The 24051-nt window shown below is 41.7% G+C and overlaps 1 protein-coding gene across 1 annotated transcript; it reads right to left on the bottom strand.

The window, feature by feature from the left end:
• LOC111145513 (chromosome unknown C2orf80 homolog) lies at positions 1 to 22824 on the bottom strand. Its single transcript, XM_022500406.1, has 7 exons — positions 22787 to 22824; positions 18456 to 18537; positions 16159 to 16241; positions 14528 to 14615; positions 13805 to 13876; positions 6034 to 6121; positions 1 to 74 (listed from the first exon to the last, which is right to left on the bottom strand). Exons 1-7 carry the CDS (start codon positions 22822 to 22824, stop codon positions 1 to 3), a joined length of 525 nt encoding a protein of 174 aa, XP_022356114.1.
• Between the last annotated feature and the right edge of the window lie 1227 nt (positions 22825 to 24051).

The following is a 24051-nucleotide window of genomic DNA, read 5'->3' on the forward strand; positions in this document are numbered from 1 at the left end:
TTAGGATGTTTCTTTTCCTCTCCCAGAGGCTTTATTATGAACTTCCATGGTGCAGTTCCAAGTTTCTAAGTGACCTGCAGGACAAAACAAACAAACAAACAAACAATCAAACAAATAAACAAAACAAAACATTTTGGTATCAAGCCCGTCAATTTAACATGCACACAGACATTAACTTTCATTCTACAGAGAATTGAGTCAAATATCAAATACTAAATTACTGGCAAAGGTGGATTAAAATACGTGTAGGTACAAAAGAACTTCAATGGAATTGTTCTGAGAGGTTTGGAAATTGAGTTGCATTTCTCAACTATATACAGTATATGATCTCACACTGCATCCTCTACAGAAAGAAAAAATGTTTAACAAAGGACATTATTGGGTCAATTGGAAAAATTGGTACATAGATGGTAGTTCGAATAAAATTATCAGTGTTCGATTTTCTGAAGTTGATCATTATATTAAGGTTATTTAAAGAATGACTTTGTCTCTGGAAATACACACTGAAGTATACAGGGGTATAGTGATAGGGAGGATGTAATTTGGATGGCTCAGAAAAAAAAATTGTATCTATATACAGAAAGACAGAAAGAGGGACAGAGGCAGAAAAAATGGTGATGCTAATGGAGCAAAACGCTAACAATTGGTGATTCTGAGTAAAAGGTGTACTAGGGCTCTTTGCTATTCTTGCAACTTTCCTCCAAACTCAAAATTATTTCCAAATAGAAAAGCAAATAATAAAAGTTATACTTTTTTTTGACTAACCATATCCACAGCTAATCATTTCTTTTTGCCCCTGAGCAGTTGTGTATTGTGCTTATGCCATATTAGTTTGAAATGTTATATATTGCTTTGAATTTAAACTTGCATCGCCCTCCTTCCATTTCTGATAGAGGGGTGCTGAACTCTTCAGCTATGATAGTGGAACCAGTCCTTGCAGTCCTAACCATTTTTACCTCATGTAATTTGATGTTCTGTTGTCCAGTACACACATGTTAAAGTTTGTATGTCTTCTTGGAGAATTGACCCCTTTATCAATTGTCTTTCTTTATCCCTGATCATTTTTCTTGCTTTGAAGTCAGCTCTGTCAGAAATTAGTAAACCTTTTCCTTGCTTTTGATTTGGGCTGGTGTGAATCAAAATTTATCTATCCATTTACCTTTAATCCATATGTGTCTTTAAATTTGAAGTAGGTGCCTTATAGATGACATATAATCAGGTCTTGTGTTTTGATCCACTCTGAGAATTCCTTTCTTCTTTTCTTCTTCATAATTTTATTATGAAAATTTTCATATAGAAATGTTGAAATATTTGTACAATGAAGGTACATGTGCCCACCACCTGGATTCTGTAGTTACAGTTTGGATTTCTTTCTCTCTGCTTACATTGTCCATCTAGTCTTGCATACTACTTTATCCATTAGCACTCTTAACACTCTTAGTGTAATAAATCAGATTTGTTTCAAATTCCTGGTCTGATAGTGCCAACATCCTTGTCCTGTCTGTTTGCAATGCTTGCTCTTCTCTTTAAATTATGTTTTACGCATTTTAGTATGCCTTGTAATTCTTTCTTGATAGCTAGACATAATGTCCTGGGTAAAATGAACTCTCTAAATAGGTCTTTAGTGATGTGATGGGGGGCTGGTGAGGGAGAAGGGGAAGGGTTCTGTAGTCCTATGATTAGATCTCAGTCTTTGGTGAGCCTGTGCCTCTGGACTTGGAAATTCACAAGTGTTTCTCAATTTTTCTTCTTCTTCAGCTGGGACCAGATTACTAGAGCTGACTGGAATGGGTATTTCCCTTCTTCTAGGTGGGTTGGGTTCCAATAAAATGTCAACAGGTTAGGCTATAGTTAACTAGTTGTCACTAAGGGCAGGCCTTTTAAGAACAGAATTCTCTGTTTTATTTAAAAATGATTCCTCCCCCCACCTTCCACTTCCACCCCTACCCTCACTGCTGGAAAAGTGAAAGGAATTTTCTCCAATATTTACTGTGAGGACCTGGCAGAGCTCCTGCAGGTAAATCTCACAAAATTGTGGGTATCCTGCTAGGACTGGGTCCCCCTGGAGTCTGGAGTATTTAACCCTCTGAGATGTCTGCACTGAGGTTCCTGTGATTTGCCAATTGCTGTTGGGGTTTCCTACTCCAGTACTGTATTCATAGTAGCTTCTGCTTGTGAGCCTTTGCTCTGGAAAACCCTAACTCCCTATATCTGCCTGTCTCTCCAACCTTGTGGGGGACAGGGGTTTGCCCTTTGACCCCTGTCTTACAGATCCAAGAGGAGTTGTTTTCTCACCCTGTTCAGCTTTTTACTTGCTAGGATGAGTGGCAGTTTCTAAATTCTTTGCCCATGGAACTGGAAACCAGAATCTCTCAAATTGCTCTCTCTCTCTGTGTCTTGTTCCAGTCCATGATACTGTGACTTGGTCAGGAGGGTAGTCAAGGGAGCACTTGTATTCTTTTTAGCCATGGGCCTAGTTCTTTTCTAAGCTGTTCCATATAGGTTAGCTCATTTGGTCCTTGTAACAACCTTATGAGATAGATACTGTTAGAATCCTTTCTTTATAGATGAGAAACGGAAGCAGAGAGATTCACGTAACAATTCATGACAGTTATTAAATGGGAGAACCAAGAGTTAACTCTGGGCTGTGTGACTCCCAAGTCTGCACTCTTTTTACCAGGGTATCTGTTTTCTAGCTCTTTGGTATGGCCCTGTCCATTTGGAATCCATTTCCTGGTACTGTGCCCAGTATCAACACTTTCCTGGGATATGGTGTTGCCCATATTCATTTTGACTAATAAATGGATTGTTAGTATCAATACAGTACAAAAGAAATCCTGAAAACTATTTCACTAAATGCCTGGATTATTAAAAAAAAATTCTCCCTTTCCTTTACTTGATGAAGTATTTCTGTGGCTGGAAATAAATAAAAAATTCTGAATGAGCCATTGTTTTATCTTGAGGTTGAAAAAGTTGTTTACCAGCTAAAGGATGTGATACAATATCCATAAAACATATGGGTAAGGAAAAGACTCAGAAGTTGAAATACATAAAATGAAAAACTTTTTCAAGCGATAAACTGTGAAAGTGTATTTTCCATACTTTCTTAAAAGGATTTATTTGGGTGGTTCAGTCGGGTAAGCATCTCCTTCAGTTCAGGTCATGATCTCAGGGTCCTGTGGTGGAACCCCCTGTGGAGCTCCCTGCTCGGTGGGGAGTCTGCTTCTCCCTCTCCCTTTGTTCCTCTGCCCCTCTACCCGCTTGTGCTTGTTCTTTCTTTCTCTCTAATAAATAAATAAAATCTTTACAAAATAAAAAGATATAAGATTTATTTATTTTAGAGAAAGAGCAAGTGTGAGTGTGCAAGTCGGGGGAGGGGCAGAGGAAGAGAATCTTCAAGCAGTCTCCCCACTGAGCATGGAGCCCAATATGGAGCTTGATCTCATGACCCATGAGATCACAACCTGAGCCTAAACCAAGAGTTGGATGCTTAACCAACTGAGCCACCCAAGCATCCCTTTTCCATACATTTAATAAAAATATTTTTCACTACTTTCTAACAAATCAGTAGGACACATGCACATATATTTATATGTACATGTATAGCAAATATTTGAAGATCCCAAGAGATATTTACAGTGATACAGGGTGTGGGAAAGGGGGAATTCTTTTGTTTTTCAGTTTATATTTCCTGTATTGTTTGAAATTTTTACCATAAACATGTATTATTATCATAATGTTTTAAGCTAATTTAAAAAAATACATGACTCAGAAGTTGGAAAAGATGCTAAAACACACAAATGATAAAGAATGAACAAAAATCATAGATGTGTTTTCTGCTGTTTGGTTTTCAAGAAGAGGACTTTATGGGAAGGGTTCATCTCAAGGCCTGTCCCTATTGCAAAATGGACATTTATTCTTCGGACAGCCTAGGCTTACAGGCATTGATTAGCCTATAGAAATGGCTGGTCCCTAGAAATGAACTTCTCAATCAGTTTAGACAGAGCCCAGTGCGTTGAGAGCCCTAAGGACCATGTAGTTACTGCCAATTCACTTACCTACCACAATAACTGAACAGCCACTGCTTGCAAAGCACTTTATATACACGCGGGAAATAATAAAGAAATAAAAGACCCGCTTCCGTCAAGAAGCCAACAATCTTCAATGGTTATGGGAGAAAATATACAGCAAATGGAATTATATTTTCAAAACAAACAGACCAATGAGTCATCTTGAGAGCTGGATTTTCAGTACGTGGGATGCACAGATGGGTATCCCCCCCCCTTTTTTTTTAAAGATTTTATATATTTATTTGACAGAGAAAGATAGAGATTACAAGTAGGCAGAGAGGCAGGCAGAGGGAGAGAGGGAAGCAAGCTCCCCGGTGAGAAGAGAACCTGATGAGGGACTCGATCCCAGGACCCTGAGATCATGACCTAAGCTGGAGGCCGAGGCTTAACCCACCAAGCCACTCAGGGGCCCTGACAATATTGTAAAGATTTTCTGATAGTGGTGTTGTTATGTTCCTAGAATAATATTTATTAAAACCCAAATGTGAAAAAAGAATTCAGATTGTTCCTAAAGCATTTGCTATGATAAGGTTACATTTCTCACCAGTTGACTGTTTGCCTCTAAAACCTGGATGAATCCTGGGCTTTACATGGTCCAGTCTACTCAGAGATTCACATTAAAAAAATGCACAGTACAGCAACCAAACTAGATAGTAACAAATTTTGATTTTCACTTGCGTTTAACTTTCACTTGTGTTTCTAAAAGCAAGAGCAATCCATAACCCAGTGTAGCAAGTTTCAAAATTCCCTTTTCCCTTTTCTACCTTACAACCCTGCAGCTGGTCCACAGCCTCTGATTCAACAAAGTCCTAAAATACCCCAGCTGGCCACCTGTACCACTAATCTGAGTCTCCCTCCTCTCAGCTTGTATTGTGTTCACTAACTTGGTCTCCTGACGTCTCTTTAACTTTCCTTTTCACTTTGCACATTAAAGTAGAGAGTCTAGGGCTGGAAGGGCCAAGAACTCTCCCGCCTTTCTCCTTTGTCTCCAGCCCTGGGTATCCCTAGCCATTCTCTGAATTCTGCGGCACAAATGTGCCAGGAATCAGATGGCCAGGGCGGCAGCAGCAGAGACACAAGCAGGCAAGGATGAAATTTCATTAGTGGGAAAGGGACTGCGAAGAGAAACCTTTAGGACACAGACATTCGTGTAAATCTCCTTGACACACTTACTTGAATCAAAGAATAAGACCTGATTAACTGATGCATAGAACATCTCAGAGGCTAAAAGATAATCATGGTTCGCATTTATTTAGGGTTTACTCTGCACCGAGCCCTCACCTAATCTCTTAAAAAGCATAATTCCCGGTATTTATCCTGACAACCTGGAGAAGAGGTACCTCTGTATTTCCCACTTTGTAGAGGAGGAAACTAAGGCACAGAGAAGTGACACAGTCTGCCTGAAGTCACACAGCTGGGACGCAGTGGCTTTATTTGGATTCAGACCCACAGTGTCGAACTCCAAAGGCTAGACTTTTAACCACAATATTAGTAAAGTATTCTCCAAACCCTTGGTATCAGTTTGGTCCAGTTTACATTTTTAGACCTACTTTGTTCCTTGGCTGGGTGTCCAACGGTACATTTTTTGATGATTTCCACGCTGTGGCATTCGCTTCCCTTGCAGAGTGGCTGGTGGCATTTTTATTTGTCGCTCCCCTTCTTAACTTGACACCTGGAGACACATGTGGTAACCGTGAGCATATAAAAAACCTTTTTTTAAATGAGCCCACCCACAGTTTTAGATTTTTCCCTTCTAGAGTGCCTTGCTCCCGTCACTAAAGGGTCTGAGAAGTAAGACGTCTCTGGTCCCTATATTGAAGGGAAATTAAGTCATGAATCCTTCTGGTTTGTTTTTCCTTTATTCTGGCCAGAGAAATATTATTGCCGTAACAACTTTGACCTTACTTTCTGAGTTTAATTCTTAGTTAAAGTTCCCTACGCAGGTGGAAGTAAAGAGGCTCACTCTGTTTGCGGGCGTATTCTGCTGCGTGGGGCGCTGTTAACATGGCAAAGGGATGCAGGGAGAGGCGGAGAGGTGGAGCTTGGGGAACCTGAAAGGAAAACAGTCCTATTTGTAACAGCTGCACATGCTCTGTGCTGTTAACTCCTCCTGCTACTTACAGCACTTGGTTGGTTGAACCAGCCCATGGTCCTTAACACCAAGCACCTGCCGGAAAGACACACGTTTCACACGGCGCACACGTTTGTATTTTGTCTTTTGCTCCCACTCTTGGTCCCCTTTGCCCAAAATGCCCTTTCACTCACTGTTGCTCTCCATAGTGTTGTCTTATACCTGGGATAACCATTTGCTCCTTTTCTGCCTAGAGGCGCCTACTTTTCCTTTGAGATGTAGCTCAAATACCACCTTTTCTGAGAAACCTGCCCCATGTCTCCCCACGCCTCCCTCCTGCTCTCCTATGCTGGTACCCCGCACCCCCACCTTACCTCAAGGCAGAATTACAGATTCACTCATCTGGGGACTCAAAGCATGCGCTCACATAGAGCAACTCCAGTGTGCTGTGGTTAGTTATAACCCACTGTCTGCCACACTGGAAATTTCTTCAAGGTTAGGACTGTCTCTTCATTCAAGCCTTCCTTCGACAAGTTCTCAGTGAGCACCTTCTATGGGCACCCCTGTGTCAGGAGCTGTGGTCACTCAGACAGACAAGGCTCCTGCCCTTCTGGAGCCGAGTGTGGAAACACAAACAATAAATCATGCATTTTGGTAAGTTTAATAAACAAAAGAAGATGGTGTGCTCGCAAGTGCCTGGATAGCCACCACGGCACACAGTCAGAGAAAGCCTCTAGAAAGAAGCAGTGCATCCACTGAGATTTCCGCTGAGCAGCCGCTGGTTAGGGGAAGAGCTGGAGATGAGTGCTCTAGGCAGAGGGAACGAGAAGGTCTTTTTGGAATAACCTGTGTTTCCAGACACAGAAAGGAAGCCAGGGTGGCTAGAGCAGAGCAAGAAAGGTGAAATTATAGATGGGCTGAGAGGGAGGGGGCGGCCGGATCATCTGAGCCCTTGTTGGCCATGGTACAGAGCTCTACGTTATTCTAGGACTCAGTGGAAGCCATTGCAATATTTTTAAGCCTAGTGTGACAAGGTCTGATTTAGGTTCTTAAAAGATCGCTCTGGCTGCTCTGTAGAGAATGGGTTGGAGTGTGGAAGTAAGGAGCTCAGTTAGCTAATTGAACCTTCTCTCTCCAGTGTATTAGAGAGTGCCTAGTACATAGGAGGGCCTCAGGTGTCATCGACTAGTTGAATGACTACCATCCTAGTCAAGCAATAGTGGTTAACAGCATAGACTTTAGTGTCAAACAGGCTGTATGTGAGCACAGGCTGCACCATCTATCTATCAGATGTGTGACCTTGGGCATGTCACCTAACTCCTCTGTGCCTGTTTCTTCATGTGATAATAATAATACTGGTAATGACCTTATAGGGTTGTAGTAGGAATTAAAGTTAGCATATGTAAAGTATTTGGAATAGTGGTTGGCATACAGTACAATATTTTAAAATTAATGATAATAATTATTTTTTGATAATAATAATTATTGATATTTGTCATCATCATCTTCATCCCTGCCTCACCTCTCTCTCTTGTGTAGAATGACCCGTGGAACAACTTGGGCACCATTTCCTTTACAGGATCCTGCTTGGAAATAACTAATCAGATAACTAATAACAAATGACTAATCAGAGCCAGGAGGCCTGAAGTAATTAGCATCCCTCTTCAAGATCAATCATTTTCTGTTTTCTCACTGAGAGAGATTCAAGCTTTATATTTACAGACACTCTGGTTCCTTATCTCCTGGGGAAGATAGAACCCGATGATTTCAAAAGTCACATCCAGCTCAAATATTCTGTGAGTCCTAATAATCTGATGGCTCATGCAAGAACTTCCTATAGCTTCCTGTGTGGTATATATGAGATATTATTCTCAAAATAGGATGAAAATAAAATCCTAAACCTAGAGTTGATCATACATTCTTTTTTTGCTTTAAAGCTACTTACTAATACCATCTTTGTGTCAATAGAGATTATTACAATTGTTATTTCTTGATTCATATTAAGTGCCAAATTATGTCCAAAGCCATTCAACAAAAATTTCTTCTAACTGGAGGTGGGAAGAGAGAGAGAAGAAGATGGCGATGTGTCATATAGGAACTTGCACAAGAAATGACCTGGGTACATCATTGAGGGATGAAGGTATAGATTTCTTTTTCCATTTGAGAGAGGATGAGTGGGGAGAGGGACAGAAGGAGAGGAAGAAGCAGACTCCTTGCTGAGCAAGGAGCCTGATTCAGGCGGGGCTTGATCCCAGGACCCTGGGATCATGACCTGAGCTGAAAGCAGATGCTTAACCAATGGAGGCCCCCAGGCACCCCAAGACTTGAAGAGCATAGCCAGTAATTTTTATCTGCCTTTCAGCCTGAGCAGTAACTTATTAAAATGTCATTTGGTATCACTGAGACAGAAGGTGGAGAATTTCAAATTTTCCACCAATGTCAAAGCAATTAAACATATGCTCATGACAATGCTATTTTCCAAAGCAAAAGCAGAGCATGTGGTCTGGAAAGATAGCTTGTACTGTCCAAGAAGTTTTTCAAATGTGGTTGGGATGGTGCCACATCATATTTTCTAAACATGTTAATGTTTGTGAAGAGAGAGGACAAATTTCAAATAGGAAGAGTACTGGCAAATCTAGGAGTTGATTGATTATATCCTGTAGCCGCTTTTTAAAAAATTGAGGCTCTGTGGAAATTAAAAAAAGAAGGAAAAGAAGAAGAAGAAGAAAAAGAGAAGAAAGAAAGAAAGACCGACAGACTCAACAACAACGAGAAAAATGGACAGAAGACTTTAGCAGGCACTTCACAGAAGAAAAACAGAGAAATAGTTTTGCATTGGTAATCAGAGGAATGTGATTAAGACTGTGGCCATCTAACAGACTGACGAACTTAAGAAGCCTGTAAATAGCAGGTGTTGGTAGCAGGCAGATAAGCTCATGGCAAGCGGAAGTGTACATTGGTGCGACCATTTTGGAAAACGGTTTGGCTTTATGTAGAATTGGAGATGATGCACATGTGTCTGATGGCACGGGCGTGGCATCTCTGATGTAATGATGGCGCAGTTTCACGCCTCGGCCACAGAGAAACTCTTTTTTACTGGACATGAAGAGACATACAACAGATATCATCCAGATGTCTAAAACAGAAGAATATATAAAGACATTGTGGTGTACTCTTACAGCGGAACACTACCTACAGTCCAAATAAACTATATTAACCACAAGGATGAATTTGTGCAATGTAGTGTTGAATGACAAAAGAAAGCCATGGAGTAAAACGTTTGCTTCATTTATAAAGATTGCCACTTATATTACTTGTCTCAAGTTCAAAGAACATGCAAAACTGAACAGTATGTTGGTGAGACATGCATATGTGGTAAAGCTAGAAAAAAAGACAAGGAAATGATAAACCCGTGACTGCGGATAGTATAAATGTGAGGCAGCAGGGAGGGGAGAGGTTGGAGAGGAGGCACGGAGAGGTCCCAGACTGTTGATACTGTTCCATTTCATCCCTTTGGTGGATTTGTTGTTTGCTTGGTTTTGTACTTTAAACATATATTTTAAGTGTTCGTTGGGACAGAATGGATTTCGAAAGCATGGTTTTCCATCTCCCATCATGAAGATCTGCCAATACTGAACTTTTGTTTTAACCTAATGGGTCCCTCTCCTTACCATGGAAATGCTTTCTCATTTCTCTACCCTTCAGGCTCAGCCAGCCTCCTCCAAGAAGAGAAGACACTTGGTAGCTTATTGTAGTAAGTGCCTGGAGACCAGGGCTATAGAAGGTGTGAGGGGGGACGATGGGCCTGCTTCAGCGAGACCCGGCTGCTGTCAGTGGACTCCTGTGGATGGGAGACAGGCGTGGGGGTGGGTTCGGAAATAATATCACTGAAGTTGAAGGCTCCTCGTCCTAGGCCAGCATCAGGCACCTGACACGTGGGGTCTCACTGAATGATCAGAAGGATCCAGTTTGCTAAGTGTAATCATGCGTATTTACACATAGGGAAATTGGGAACCAGACAAGTTAAATAACTTATCCAAGGCCACACAGCTAGCAAGTGGTGGAGCTGGGACCGGACATTAATCTGTCTGCCTCTGAAGAGGCTGCCTTGGAGTTGGGATGGAGTTAAATGATGGCCAGTCGGACTTTGGGGTGTGGCTCCAGCAGGAGAGAAGGAGTAGACGTTCTGATGGTCTCCAGCCACTTCCTTTGTCTTTCTCCTCTCTCAGTTACACTAGTTTTTACTCTCTCTGCTTCCCTTTCCCTTTTTCCTCTTTGACAAATGGAACTGAAGAATATTTTTATTGCTTGCTTGCTGTGTGGAGGGCAGATTTATGCTCTTTTTCTTCAGCTATTTTATATTTATCTGAAGCGAATTGTAAACACTGTCCATTGTGTGAGACCCTTGGTTGATTTTTTTTTTCTTTCTATAGGTCCAGGGTCCTGAGCAGAAAAACGGCTCATCAAATAATAGCTCCCTATCAGGAGTAGAACCTTTGAGTAATACAGTTAAAGAGCAACACTGGGCCCATGATGCCTTTCTGTCACCAGGTGGCAGCAAATACTCCCGTTGAAATCCATCAAGCCTATGCACAACCCGTATTATGTATTACATCGTGTAGCTAATTCTAGTGGCCAGAACTTCTCCATAATCTAATTAGTATTCTGCAGGGCTTTAAGCTGTTGCTTGGAGAGGATTTTAGCTGTTGCTTAGGAGACATTTTCTCCAAAGGAATCAAAGTTCATTCAGATATATGCAGCAATTAGAGAAGAATCTTAGTCAATAACGTCTTTTGAATAACCTCATCTTCTGGTTAAAACAGTTTTTTGAAATTATCTTAAACTTTGAAAGACTGTTTTAAAATAGTTCTTACAATTTAGTCTTTGAAAGGCTACATTTCCATTGAGAGTTTCTACTAATTTCTTGTCTAAGATGTGGAGGAGGTCCCTAAATTGAGCAGATGATTTGCCTCAATAGAAAGGCCTGGGCTGGCATTCTTGAAGACTCGTGAGGTCCACACGGTAGATGATGTTTAGGCTCTTCATTTGTAGCTCAAATGGTATAGTACCCTTTGTGATAATTCGGTGTCTAAAGGCAGAGCGTATATTATGTTGGTGATATATAAGGACACTTGATGAGCAATTTAATTATTTAAAGCAGTGGTTCTCAACCAGCTGTAATTTTGCTTCTTAAGGGACATTTGGCAAAGTTGAGAGACGTTTTTGGTTGTCACACTGCAGGGGAAGCTATTGGCATCTAAAGGGCAGAGGCCAGTGATGTTGCTAAACATCCCACAAAGCCCAGGACAGCCCCTGGCTCCACCCCCACACACAACCAAAGAATTATCTGGACTGAAATGCTGAAAAAAACCTTGATTTATGGGAATATAGAGGAAATCAGATATTCAAATCCCAAGTACCAGAACTTTAACTATAGTTACTGTTTTGATGTTACCATGTGCCAACCACGAAGTGCTATACTGGTACTAATTCACCTCATTTCCCACAACAATCCCATTTTCTGGTCCCTGTTTTTATGATGAAATCAAGGGTGGGGGAATTTAGAAGACTTGCTCAGGATTCCCCTGCTCAGAGTTGGTTCGAAGCCAGGCAGCCCGCCTTCAGAAACCTCATGTTGAACCCTTACCCCATGCTGCCTTCCAGATACAAACCAGTAAATGAGCTGATGGTCATGTCCCATAACAATGTACAAACGCAGATATTTGAAGGAAAACTCCCTCCATGACCATATTATCTTCTTCCCTTTGGAGCTGGTCATCATGTAGTCCGTGTGCATGTCTGGGCTTTTTGGTTTTGGTCAGTGATGTGAGAATAGAGACTGTGCATAACCAAACAGGGAATGTGTTGAATAGTCTCTTTACTGGATAAGTGAAAGACTGATGGATGGGTAGAAACTGGCCAGCCCACCTCTAAACAGCATGGCTTCCTCTAATGGCCCTTTAAAATGAACTTGGCTACTTGATTACATGGCCTGAGCTACTTGGACACCCATGTTTGCAAACCTTCTTGATTGAGAACCCAACCAAGACTTCAAGTGTTCATAGGGCCACCCCCCTCACCGCCCCGCCACCAGGATGTGATTTTCCATATTTGCCCTTTGACTAGGTAAGTTCAGGCCAACCAGTCAGTGCCAGATGCCTGCCCTAGTCATTCCCAGGCACCAAAAGATGTGGAAAAACACAATGGCTGAACCAGAAGGGGTTGGGCTGAAATATTTATGTGTATATGTTGTGGGGGAGGGTTGTGGGAAGGTGGAAAGAGGGCAGTCTGGAAGGGAGAAAGCTGCAGAAAAAAACAGCAGGAATGAAGCATTATGGTTTGCTTGCTATCTAAGGAACTAAAAGATCTGGGCTTTCTTTAAAAGCCAAGGACAGCTTGGTATCTGAGGAGCGCTGGGCCCGGGGTGGCTTATATCTCAACTAAGGCAGAATGTCAGCTCCAGCATAAGATAGAAGACCCACTAGAAAAGTTATCTTGTCTGACTTGCTCACCATTCTATCCCCTGCACCTATAACTGTATTGAATGCATGAATAAGGTTGAAACTAGGGTGATCTGAGGAAAGGTGCTGATGTCCTCTCTGTTTAAGGGACCTTGAGTCTCAGGACGAGAGCCAGCTTGCATAAGGATTAAGGTGATGAGACAGTTGGATTCAAAGTTTCAACACTTCTTGTAAATGCCTGACTCTTAACCTTGACCTGGTGACCTCTTGATTTTATATGACCCTGCTGGTCACTATATGGTCTACGGGTAAAAGAACCAGGGGGGCAGGCATTTCTGTGGTCATAGCCCTGCCCCTGCTCTGGCCTTCCTGCCAGGTTGTGGTAGGACATCGAAAGTGACAGTGGGAGCGGAAGGCTGGGTATGAGGGTATGGATTCTCTCTCTTTCCTCCCTGCACACCACTCCTGCTCTACCCTGCTTTCCTCTTCCCTTTTCTAGAGATACCTAAAGGTAAACTGATTGGAAGTTCACCTCTAAATACCAGCCTGTATTTGATGTTTACCTAATATGCGTATGTCCATAAATAGCAAAACTGAGCTGGCTGTAAAGATCATTCAGAATACTAAATAAAAATTTTTTTTTTAGATCAGTATATGGAAACTCAAAGAGGGAAAAGGACCTAGGGCTCGGTGGAACTCATGTCATTGGACTTCTGATAGTTGCTGCTTCTACTGCTGTGATTTAAGGGACTGTCACGGGAAGGAGAAGGGTGGCAGCAGCGAGCTACAGAATTTGTCACGAGATTGACCCTTGCAGGTCTTGTCCTAGTGCTAAATGTTCTAGTACATCATGCAAGAGGAGCGCTTGGACTTGGCCAAACCTACATTACAAAATGTGTAAGTGAGAAATTCTGTTCCCCAGAAATAGAGGCAGATTCTAGACTCTAAGCCTGGTGCCCTATTTACTGTCTCTACTCAGCCTTATGCAAAATATGGTTGTTACTCCCACCACTGCCCTCACGTAGGGAAATCCTTTTACAAAGATTTGTTATTCGAGTGAGATAGGGCTACGTCTGGTTTTGCATATTTTGATTAAAACTCTGTTGTTTCATGCAGTTGAAAAGGTTAAAAATACATTATAAATTTATAAAATACATTTTCTCTAAAAATTCCTTTTATTGATAGTCTTGGATCACCCCTACCTTTGTAGCCCTAGAATTGGTAGAAGAATCAGCTCCGTACATTTTAAAGACTTCCTCAATCGGGATACTGTTCTGTTAAAACAAACAAACAAACAACAACAACAAAAAAACAATAGCACCAACAAATGCATTATCATATCATGGTTTTTTTTTTACATTACAAAACGAAGTAATTATACCTCTGGTATGTCTAGTATCATGCCTGGATAGCATGGGCATTAATAAATAACTTGTGAACAAATGGATAAATCAGAGTCTCTAGTATCTAATTATGTATGTCTTTCATTCTGGTTTTTTTGCCTTTTATTTTATTTTCTTTTTATTTTTTAAAGATTTTATTTATTTATTTGACAGAGAGAGACACAGCGAGAGAGGGAACACAGCAGAGGGAGTTGGAGAGGGAGAAGCAGGCTTCCCGCCTAGCAGAGAGCCCGATGCGGGGTTTGATCCCAGGACCCTGGGATCATGACCTGAGCCGAAGGCAGACGCTTAATGACTGAGCCACCCAGGCACCCATTTTTTGCCTTTTAAGTAAATGTTTTCACAATACCATATAGAAGTCAAAGACTTTTTATTATATCTTAAAAACTGAAACATTTAATATTAGTAAATCCTAAGCATTTTGAAAGATCAGTTGAAAAATAAAATAAATATGCATTAATATAAAAATGCACATAATAAATATAAAATCTCCATATATTCAAATAGTGTTCTTTTCCTTACCATTAGGATTCCAGCATAAGATGATAAAATCATTGCTTCTCTTTCTTTCCGGTTTGGATATACAGGTCTGTCATGAAATGGCATTTTCCTAAGGGGGAATATTAATAGATAACAGCGGAAGGTTTACTTTTGTTCTTTTCGACACCTGGTAAGCTTATGACAATAATAATAATCCATCATTAATCTCCAATGGGCCATGTGTTATGTACTTGTTTACAAACCTGAGGTGTTTAGTCTGACATCGGTAAAGTACATACTTTGAATTCTGAATCTTCCAACAATGGGGATGAATTTGCCTTCATCTATCCATCTTTTCACAGCTCTGGAACACTGACCACTATGGTGGACAGTCATGGTTTTGACAACTTGTATCCTCCTCCCCTTCTTGTGGCAGAGCTCTCCCTTCCTGCTGGGGGGAGCTGCTTTACACACTGTAAGCTCATCTGCTCCTAAGGGAAGCCAAGAACACCCCTAGATTCCAAGGGTGGAAAACACACAGTGGACTAAGTAGTCAGAGTCCTCCATTCCCTCCACGCTCCACCTCTGGACAAGTTAAGGGCCCAGGCACAATGAAGACACAATTCTGCAATTTTTTTTCTTAGTCTATTCTCCTATGGACTGAATATTGTGATAAAATGGGCTAAAATTAAGAATAATATCCATCATTGTGTGGCTCAGTTGGTTAAGCATCTGACTCCTGATTTTAGCTCAGGTCAGGATCTCAGGGTCCTGAGATAAAGTCCCGAGACTGAGCCCTGTATCAGGCTCTGTGCTGAGTGTGGAGCTTGGGATTCTCTCTCTCGCTCCCCCTCTGCCCCTCTCATCCCACTCATGCATGCTCTTTCTCAAAAAAAAAAAAAAAAAAAAAAAAAAAAAAAAAAAAAAAAAAAAAAAAAATCCACACAGAGGAAATAGTCCAGAAATAAATCCTGATGACATTATTTGACTTTTGAATCAAGCCATGCCTAACGTAGACCTACCCCTGGACTTTGCAAATAAAGTTAATAAATCCCTACTCCCCTCCAATTTGGGGGTGTATTTAAGTCTGTTCAAGCTGGATTTTCTGCTTATTACAACTAAACCTTAATTGATACCACTATCCAGGACAAAGTATGTGTTCTAAGGAGATGGAACAGAAGAAGGAACTGGCCTCTGAGATGAAGCTATTAAATCCTGGCCTCATTACCAACTGAGTGAGTCTGCCCAGCAGATAATCCCGGAAAGGATTCGAACAGTTGTAGGTCAAATAGCTCAGCTCAGGGATATTTCTAGTTAAATGTTTAAGAAATTGTGTTTGATAGTCCTTTGAAAACGACTGCAGCCTTTGACCATTTTAAAAAATCATGGCACACGCACAATAAAGCACTTACATATTTAAGATACAACATTACATGTGAGAAAGATCATTGGACAGAAACCAATCGGCAGAGACGCAAACTCTGTAAACACGTCTATGTTGACAGCTGTGAGGTTTCTTCAGGTGCCTCACTGGCGAGGGATACTCACCCTGCAGTGTTTTCAAATCAGAGTGCCTCTGGTGCATGATGCCAGACAGAAGCTTTCTCTATTGCTACTCATAGTCATACATTAGGAAAAAGAAGAAGAAGAAAAAAAAACCCATTTCAACTCACACTTTTCCCCACTCGAGCCAAGTTAAGTCTTCTGAGTGATCCAGCCATTGCAAAGCGACATTGATGGCCAAATCATAGTGTGCCTGGAAGCAGGAAGCAGAGACAGAAGGGGAGGGGCTTAGACGTTGGCTGGAGCACCCCCTGGACCCAATGACAATGGCATTGCTAAGCCTAGTCTACTCTTTTGTCATGTCCACAGTGTGAGGATCATCCACTATGTCCAGTAACCCAACACTCAGACAGATTATTGAGAGATCTTCAGTCATTACGTTTTCCTCTCACTAGGGCCATTTTAAAATTTTTGGTTCATGGTGACAGGAAAAGAAAGGATGGATTCTTGGAAAGAAACTAGGAATCAGGGCAGTACGTGGGTGGCTCAGTAGGTTAAGCGTCTGCCCTTGGGTCAGGTCATGATCCCAGGGTCCTGGGATGGAGCCCCATGTCTTTCTCCCTGCTCAGTGGGGAGTCTAGTTCTCCTTCTCACGTTGTCCCCTCCCCCCGTTCATTCTCTCCCTCTCTCTCAAATAAATAAAATCTTAAAAAAAAAAAAACCCTAGGTGTCAGGGAATCTAGATTCAAATCTAGATATTGCCAACAACTCACAGTATAACCTTGGATAAGAAACTGACGTTCTCAGGGCCTCAAAAATGAAGGTGAGGGAAGAGGGCCACAGAGAATGATTTTCAATTCTGTGAGCAGAATGTCAGGAATGTGCTTCCAGGAGCACAGGGGAGTCAGGGGGAGATTAGGAGGGGAGCTCCTCGTGGAGCTGGGGCTTGGAGGACAGGACGAGGAGAATTTCTATAGATGGAGAAGGACGTCCTGGGTGGAGAGGCCAGCGTGAGTAAAGGACTGGAGGTAGACCCAAATGAGTAGCTTGCCAAGAGTTTTGTATACAGTAAAAGCTGAGGACCAATTCGAATGTTCATTCCTATCCTACTGACCATCTTTCTGGTAAGTTCTAAGCATATTTACCTTGTCCTTGTCAAAATCCCTTCTCTCCTCTCTATCCCCACCTCCAGAAAAGGGAAGGTTAGTTTTGTCTTGGAGGTTTTAGAAGGGTTCTAAGGTGCTAACATTTTCTGTACAATGTACAGTTGACCCTTGAACACCCAGGGGCTAGAAGCACCGACGCCTGCAACCTAAAATCCTCTTATAACTTTTGACTCTCCCAAAACTTAACTACTAACAGCCTGCTGTTCCCTAGGAGCCTTACCCATAACATAAACTGTCGATTAATACATAATGTATATGTTATATCTATATTATATATTGCATTCTTAAAATAAAGTAAGCTAGAGAAAAGAAACCATTATTAAGAAAATAATAAGAGAAAATACATGTACAGTACTGTACTGTATTTATAAAAAAAAAATTCCACATATAAGTGGACCCATACAGTCCAAATCCATGTTTTCAAGGGTCAACTGTACTTATTTCTTTCAATGACTAAACCAAACTAGAGTGTGAACAACAACAAAAAGAACTGTGGTCAGTGGTTGAAACTTAATCCAAAGGTTGGATCCTGGACCAGCAGCCTTGCCATCACCTGTTTGCTCATCACAAGTGCAAATTCCAGCCCCACCCATACCTCCCAAATCAAATAAGACCTCATTAAAGCTTGAGAAGCACGTATTTAATTGATTTAGTTTCTCCATTTAACATGTGCAGGGTGAAGCACTTGAGAATCCCAAGGCTGAACTCCCAAGGCTGAACTCCAGGGAGGTCAGACAGGGAGAGGGGGAGGGGCAGGGAGCGAGCCCTCCTTCTTAGTGCAAGAGGAGTAAACAGGTAAGCATAAAAAAGCCGAGGATTTCCTAATTTCTTTTGAATTAGATCTTTACATTTCTTCCTTAATGTCTGTGAAGTGAACTTTCATTACCTAACATGAATCTGAGTTTCAACGTGAATAATGATGAGGGATTTTAAGATTATTCAATTCTGTGGTTTTCTCCATGAATACAAATGGTAAAAAACAAAATAAAACATTTATTATAGTAGAGAACTACAGAAGTCATTTTGTCAAAACATTTTTAACATTATGTATCTAACATTTAACCTTGCACTCTAAGAAAGAGCAAATAGCAGAAGTCTCATGACTTTTATTTTCTCATTCCTTTTGTTTTCAGTGTAATGAGTTGAGAAGACTATGTGGAGGGCCCTAGGATGAGAAGATGAAGAAGAGACATTCTGGGAGGATCGAGATTAGCCTTGTTCATGATCTACATCAGATCCTTGTTCCGTCCCCTGAACACAAAGAACACAAATGTGACTTGCATTGGCATGCCTTTCTTTACCATATCATCTAGAAAGGTGAGTTGCCTTCTTCCTTTTGGGTCAAATTCATTTTCCCGAAGTCTGATGCCAATATAATCTCCCCTTAAAAGCAAGAGAGCAGCATTGAACCATTGGGAATGAGAGGGGATCTCCATTTGCAGAAGAGTCTTCTTCCCAGTCCCTCCCTCCTCCACCAAAATACAAAGTCACTGGTGGTTCTGGTAGCTTAACTGATACTCATTTTTATTTAAATAGCAATCCTGCAATGGTATAGGTTTAAAACATTTAACCACTATGAACTTCAATCATGTTTATCTAAAAATAAATACTCACGTGATCGGTACAGAATTGGTAGGAAAGCAGAGGGGGCATGACACGTCCCACACTCAGAAAAGATTTTACAAAAAAACAAAAGGATTGAGACCCACTGTTTAAAACAAAGATTCCTTTGCTGCCCATGTTAAACTCAGGGAGAATGACCAAAGTTGAAAAATTCCAGCTATATGATGTTCTGTACGGATGTATTTTCTTACCCTAAGGCCTTTTCCCCTGATTAGAATGCAAATACCCTGAGGAGGAGTTATGCATAAAACCATACCAGGAAGTCCACTTTAGTGTGTCCTGTGGAATCCTTTCCTAGCGGCCCTGGCAGGAGAATAGACAGGGGGCTACCCCAGGGGGAAGTCAAGAAGAGGAAGAGGGATCCGATGAAGAAAAAAGGATTCTGGGTCCCCAGGGTCCATCTGCACAGATCAACCCTTGGACAAAAGGCCAGTTCTGTTTTCAAGGTCTTTACCATGCACTTTGGGCAAGCCATTGCCAGGGTGGAGGGGCTGGGGGCTCGGGGAGTCAGTTTGTATCTGTTTCCCAAAAGCTCTTCTGAGTCATTAAACTAAAATCAATAAAAATTCTCAGGTTTTGCTTTCTAATCCCAAGATACTCTATTTAAAGTAGCTTAAATGTATTCTTTGGATATAAAATAATTCGAACTCTATGTGGAGGAATTGACATTTTCTGATAACATTTTTTAAAACTATTATATCAGCCTCCAAACACATACATGTAAATATGTGTAAAGTCACACATGTTTTATTCCAGCATTTCTTAAGGACTTAGTAAAAAATAATTATCATAGTAGGCAGAGAAAGTACATTTGATGGGAACTGTGAGAAGGTCTTTGATAAAAAGGACATTATTGTTGTGCAGGTAATGTATAAGAAATAGTCTTTCCCCTGCTTTTTATGTGCTCTGTGATTTTCACCAACCTCTTAAAAAAGTACCAAGTCACAGAAAGCTACCACAGGGGCGCCTGGGTGGCTCAGTGGGTTAAGGCCTCTGCCTTCGGCTCAGGTCATGATCTCAGGGTCCTGGGATGGAGCCCCACATTGGGCTCTCTGCTCAGCGGGGAGCCTGCTTCCTCCTCTCTCCCTGCCTGCCTCTCTGCTTACTTGTAATCTCTGTCTATTAAATAAATAAATAAAATCTTAAAAAAGAAAAGAAAAGAAAAGAAAACTCCCACAGGAGAAAAAATTTTTTTCCAGGGGAAAACTTGACATCTCTTTTGTTTTGTATTTTTTATTTTTTTTTAAATTTCAGATGTCAAGAAAAAGGAGACGAATTATGTAGTCGGTAAGACTGACAATAATAGAGGGAGAGGCTGCAGTTGAAATGCTGGGCTCCTGGGTACGTTTTGCAGAAATCTCTGCTGTATCTTTTTACCAGCAGGGCCCTTTTAAAGGCATATCCTGACCGGTACAGGCAGCCTGGGCTGGGGGCTCAGCGGTTTGGCTCTAGAATGGGAATGCCTCCGATATGCATGATGCTGGCAGAAACATCCTCCCAAGAGAGTCAGCATCCTCTTTGCTCCACATGTGAGGCCTCTCAGGCAGGAGGCAGAGGCTACATCCTCTGGCTTTCTCCTACAGCACAGGAATAGATTCTTCCTCAGATTTTTACCCACCCCCATCTCTGGCCAATATCCAGACCATCTATGACTTGAAACCCACCAAAGGCCAAGTGTAATAAACAAAAGTTTATTCTCAGTCATACTTACAGGAGCTTTTTAATTTCCTTCTTTAGGAGCTTTCTCTCCATGATTAAAGTCTTGTCCAGCTGAGCAGGTTTCTGTAGCTTACACTGCACCTGATATCCTCAGGGAAGACCCAGCCTCTCTGAGCCTATAAGCTACAGCAGCAAATCAGAGAGAATTTGAGTTAGGGATGCTATCACTCCAAATACCAGTCATGGAGTCCTAGGCTCTGGAAGGGATCTGGGAGCATGCAGAGCTCAGACCTCTTATCCAGCAGGTGAGACCAGGTGAGAATTAAACCAGCTGGGGGAGGGGTGGGAAGGTAGTGCACTGTACCTTGAGTTTGTCTGACACCCCTTATTCTTTCCAAGTTTCCCAACTTGCAATCAACTAGCAAGTCAAAGAGTCATGGCTCATGTAAGCGAGACTATTAGGACAGAAGCATCCAAATATGCTGTGATCTGAGTATGTGAGTTCTGTGTGCATTCAACAGTGACTCCCAGTGAATCTACCTTGGCACAAGGGTTCATAATGGAATTTTCTGTAGAACCCATGTACAACTTCCTGGGGCCAGAAGGTTCTGGAAAGAACATTCACCATGGAAAATACGAAGCCATGTCTTCAATTCTTACCCCCACATTGAACCAGAAATTGGAATTTAGATAATGGGGTCAAAAGGGGTTTGAAGTCACAAAAAGTAGTTTATGAAAAAAAAAGATAATCGCTTTTCAAAAGGGTGCCCAGTAAGGGTATAAGTAGGTTATCAACTATGTCTGCAATGTTTTCTTCCTGAAACAAGATCAAAAGCAAATTGTGATGGTTGATTTTATGTCAACTTGGCTAGACCACTGTGCCCAAAGATTTGGTCAAAAATTATGCCAGGTGTTTCTGTGAAGGTGTTTTTTGGATGAGATTGACATTTAAATCAGTGAACTTTGAGTAGGGCATATCACCCCTTTTATGTGGGTGGGCTTCATCCAATCACTTGAAGGCTTGAATAGAAGAAAGATTGACTTTTCCCAAGCAAGAAGGAATTCTGCCAGGCGAACCTCATCCTGAGTCTCCAGCCTGCCAGCTTATCCCTTCCAGTTTTTGAACAGGCCAAGGCACTGCAATCTTGTGAGCCAATTCCTTAAACTAAATCTCTCTCTGAGCATGTATACACATATATACATATATTTGCTGTTTCTCTGAAGAGCCCTTATACACAAATATAAAACAATTAAAATTTGTTGACTCTGGGAACATAAATCCACAAATGTTCATTATATTACCTCCTGTACTTTTGAAATTGTGCATGTGTTTTTAAATCACTACTGTAAATATGGTTGGGATAAATAAAACTTCAGAAACTTTTGAAAAAAAATTGCAGTCTATAAACACTAAGTTTTACGTGATTCAACTCACCAACAATAAGCAGAGAGAAAACAGGGTGTCATTAATTTAAGTGAATTCTTCACCAGACTCATTATATTATTTTGGACCATTCGTGCTGCTGCTACATCTGTTTCAGTCTTGGATGGGATGTGGAAAAGATGAAGATGGGGGGTGCAAAGTAAGGGCATTCCATGGGAAATGCATGAACTACAAAGCTAGTAATATAGCTCTCTATGGGAGAGTCCATTGGGAGAGAATACTACAAGCCACAGAGGGGACCTCATAACCTCGAAGAAAAAGCACTGGACTGGGGAGGCCAGATGCTGAGATGTGGTGTCCACTCCACCACCGACTGACTGGTGTGGCTGTGGCCACGTCTCTTGGCTCTTCTGCATCCCAGTTTCGGGTGTTGTCTAAAAAATGATGAGCGTGGCTCATGTCGTCAAGAACACCCTAGCACTTGAAACTTCCTAAAGGCTAGCACTGTGATTCTTCTACTTTACTAAGTTAGAAAAGCAGTTGTTGGTAGAACATTTGTCTTCTCTCAATTCCTTAATAAGGGGGTGGTTTGGCTCCCTTAACTTTGATGCCTTTTTAAAAAGCATGCTTGCTTTAACCCATGCTTGTTCGTGATTCCGAGGCAACCCTTTGATTTTCAGACTTGCAAAGAATAAAATATGCATCTCTTGGCCACCGTGACAGCTTCCTCTTAGACCACCCTCCCTGACCACCATTCAATGTAGCATAATATAACAAAGGTGGAAATCTTAAAAATATGATCATGTCCTACCCTCAGGAGGCCCAAAGACCCAGTAAGCCTATTCACCAGCTGTGTCACCTTGGATAAGTGAATTTGTCTCTCTGTGGTTTTGTGTTTTCTCTTCTGTAAAACAGTCATTGCATGATTGGAGAGGTCCCTTCTCGCAGTAGAGTTCAGTGACTTACATGCACTGAGGAGCTCTGCCTGGTTGAAAGGGGGCCATTTGCACAGACGATTTAGTTTAAATGTGAATTCAGCCAGTCCCTCTTCTTTTCTGTCTCTAGAGCTTTAACAAAAAAAACAAGACTCTGGCTGGAAATACACACAAAAGAGCTAATGGAAAGATGTCAGCTATCTCAGGCATTAGCAGTTTCATAGAAACCAATCCTCCAGAAGTCACAGCCTTGCTCTATAAGCATATCATGCCCTGAATTACCTGCACACCCCACGCAGATCCCCTCTCTGCACCCCTACCTCTATGATACAGGACTCTCAGATGGTGTTCTATTAGGTGCCCAGCTCTTAACAAATTCCCCTTTCAGAATCTCTCACCAACCGGAGATCGATTCCGGAGCTTTTCTTCTCTCCCTGCTTCTGGAGGCGTGCTGGAGCACCTAACGTCATGGGCCTGGGCTGGTGCTCGCCAGACATCAGGAAAGCACAGGCTTCTTCTTCTTCTTCTTCTTTTTTTTTTTTTTGGTTGCTAGGAAACAGTGACTGAATGAAAATAATTTGTTTTTACCCAGCCCTCTCTCCCCTGCCGTCCTGCAGGGGAAAGAATGTCATATATTTAGGGCAGGATTGTGATCCTGACCTGGAGTTCACGTATCTTTTTACCTGAGTAGGCTTTGGTTTCCCACCTAAATGATTAATCAGAAAGCTGAGAGGATGCGAGAAGTCCCCCTCCCCCAGGGTTTTTATTTAATTAAATTAATTAATTAATTAATTAATTTTTAAAAGATTTTTTATTTATTTATTTGACAGAGAGAGATCACAAGTAGACAGAGAGGCAGGCAGAGAGAGAGAGAGAGAGAGGGAAGCAGGCTCCCTGCTGAGCAGAGAGCCCGATGCGGGACTCGATCCCAGGACCCTGAGATCATGACCTGAGCCGAAGGCAGCGGCTTAACCCACTGAGCCACCCAGGCGCCCAGGTTTTTTTTTTTAATAGCACTTGGAGTCAACTGACAGAACAGGGATTGCTGGGGAAGCCAGGGTACCTGTGGCTCCTTGCACACTTAGGATGCCCGGAAGCACTCCGGATGATTCTACCTGCTGACACAGAGCATGCACGTCCTGAAGAACCATTACTTTGGTGCACGGCATCACCATTTCCCCCCTGCTAAGTGGTCTCCCTGCTCACACACTTGCCTCCTCATCCTAAATCTTTCTCCCCTGCTTAAATCTTGCTCATGGTTTCCCACCGCTCTTAGAAGACAGAAACTCGCCGTGA

Source organism: Enhydra lutris, unplaced genomic scaffold (assembly GCF_002288905.1).
Source record: "Enhydra lutris kenyoni isolate GAN:26980312 unplaced genomic scaffold, ASM228890v2 scaffoldscaffold1, whole genome shotgun sequence".
Taxonomy (NCBI): Eukaryota; Metazoa; Chordata; class Mammalia; order Carnivora; family Mustelidae; genus Enhydra; species Enhydra lutris.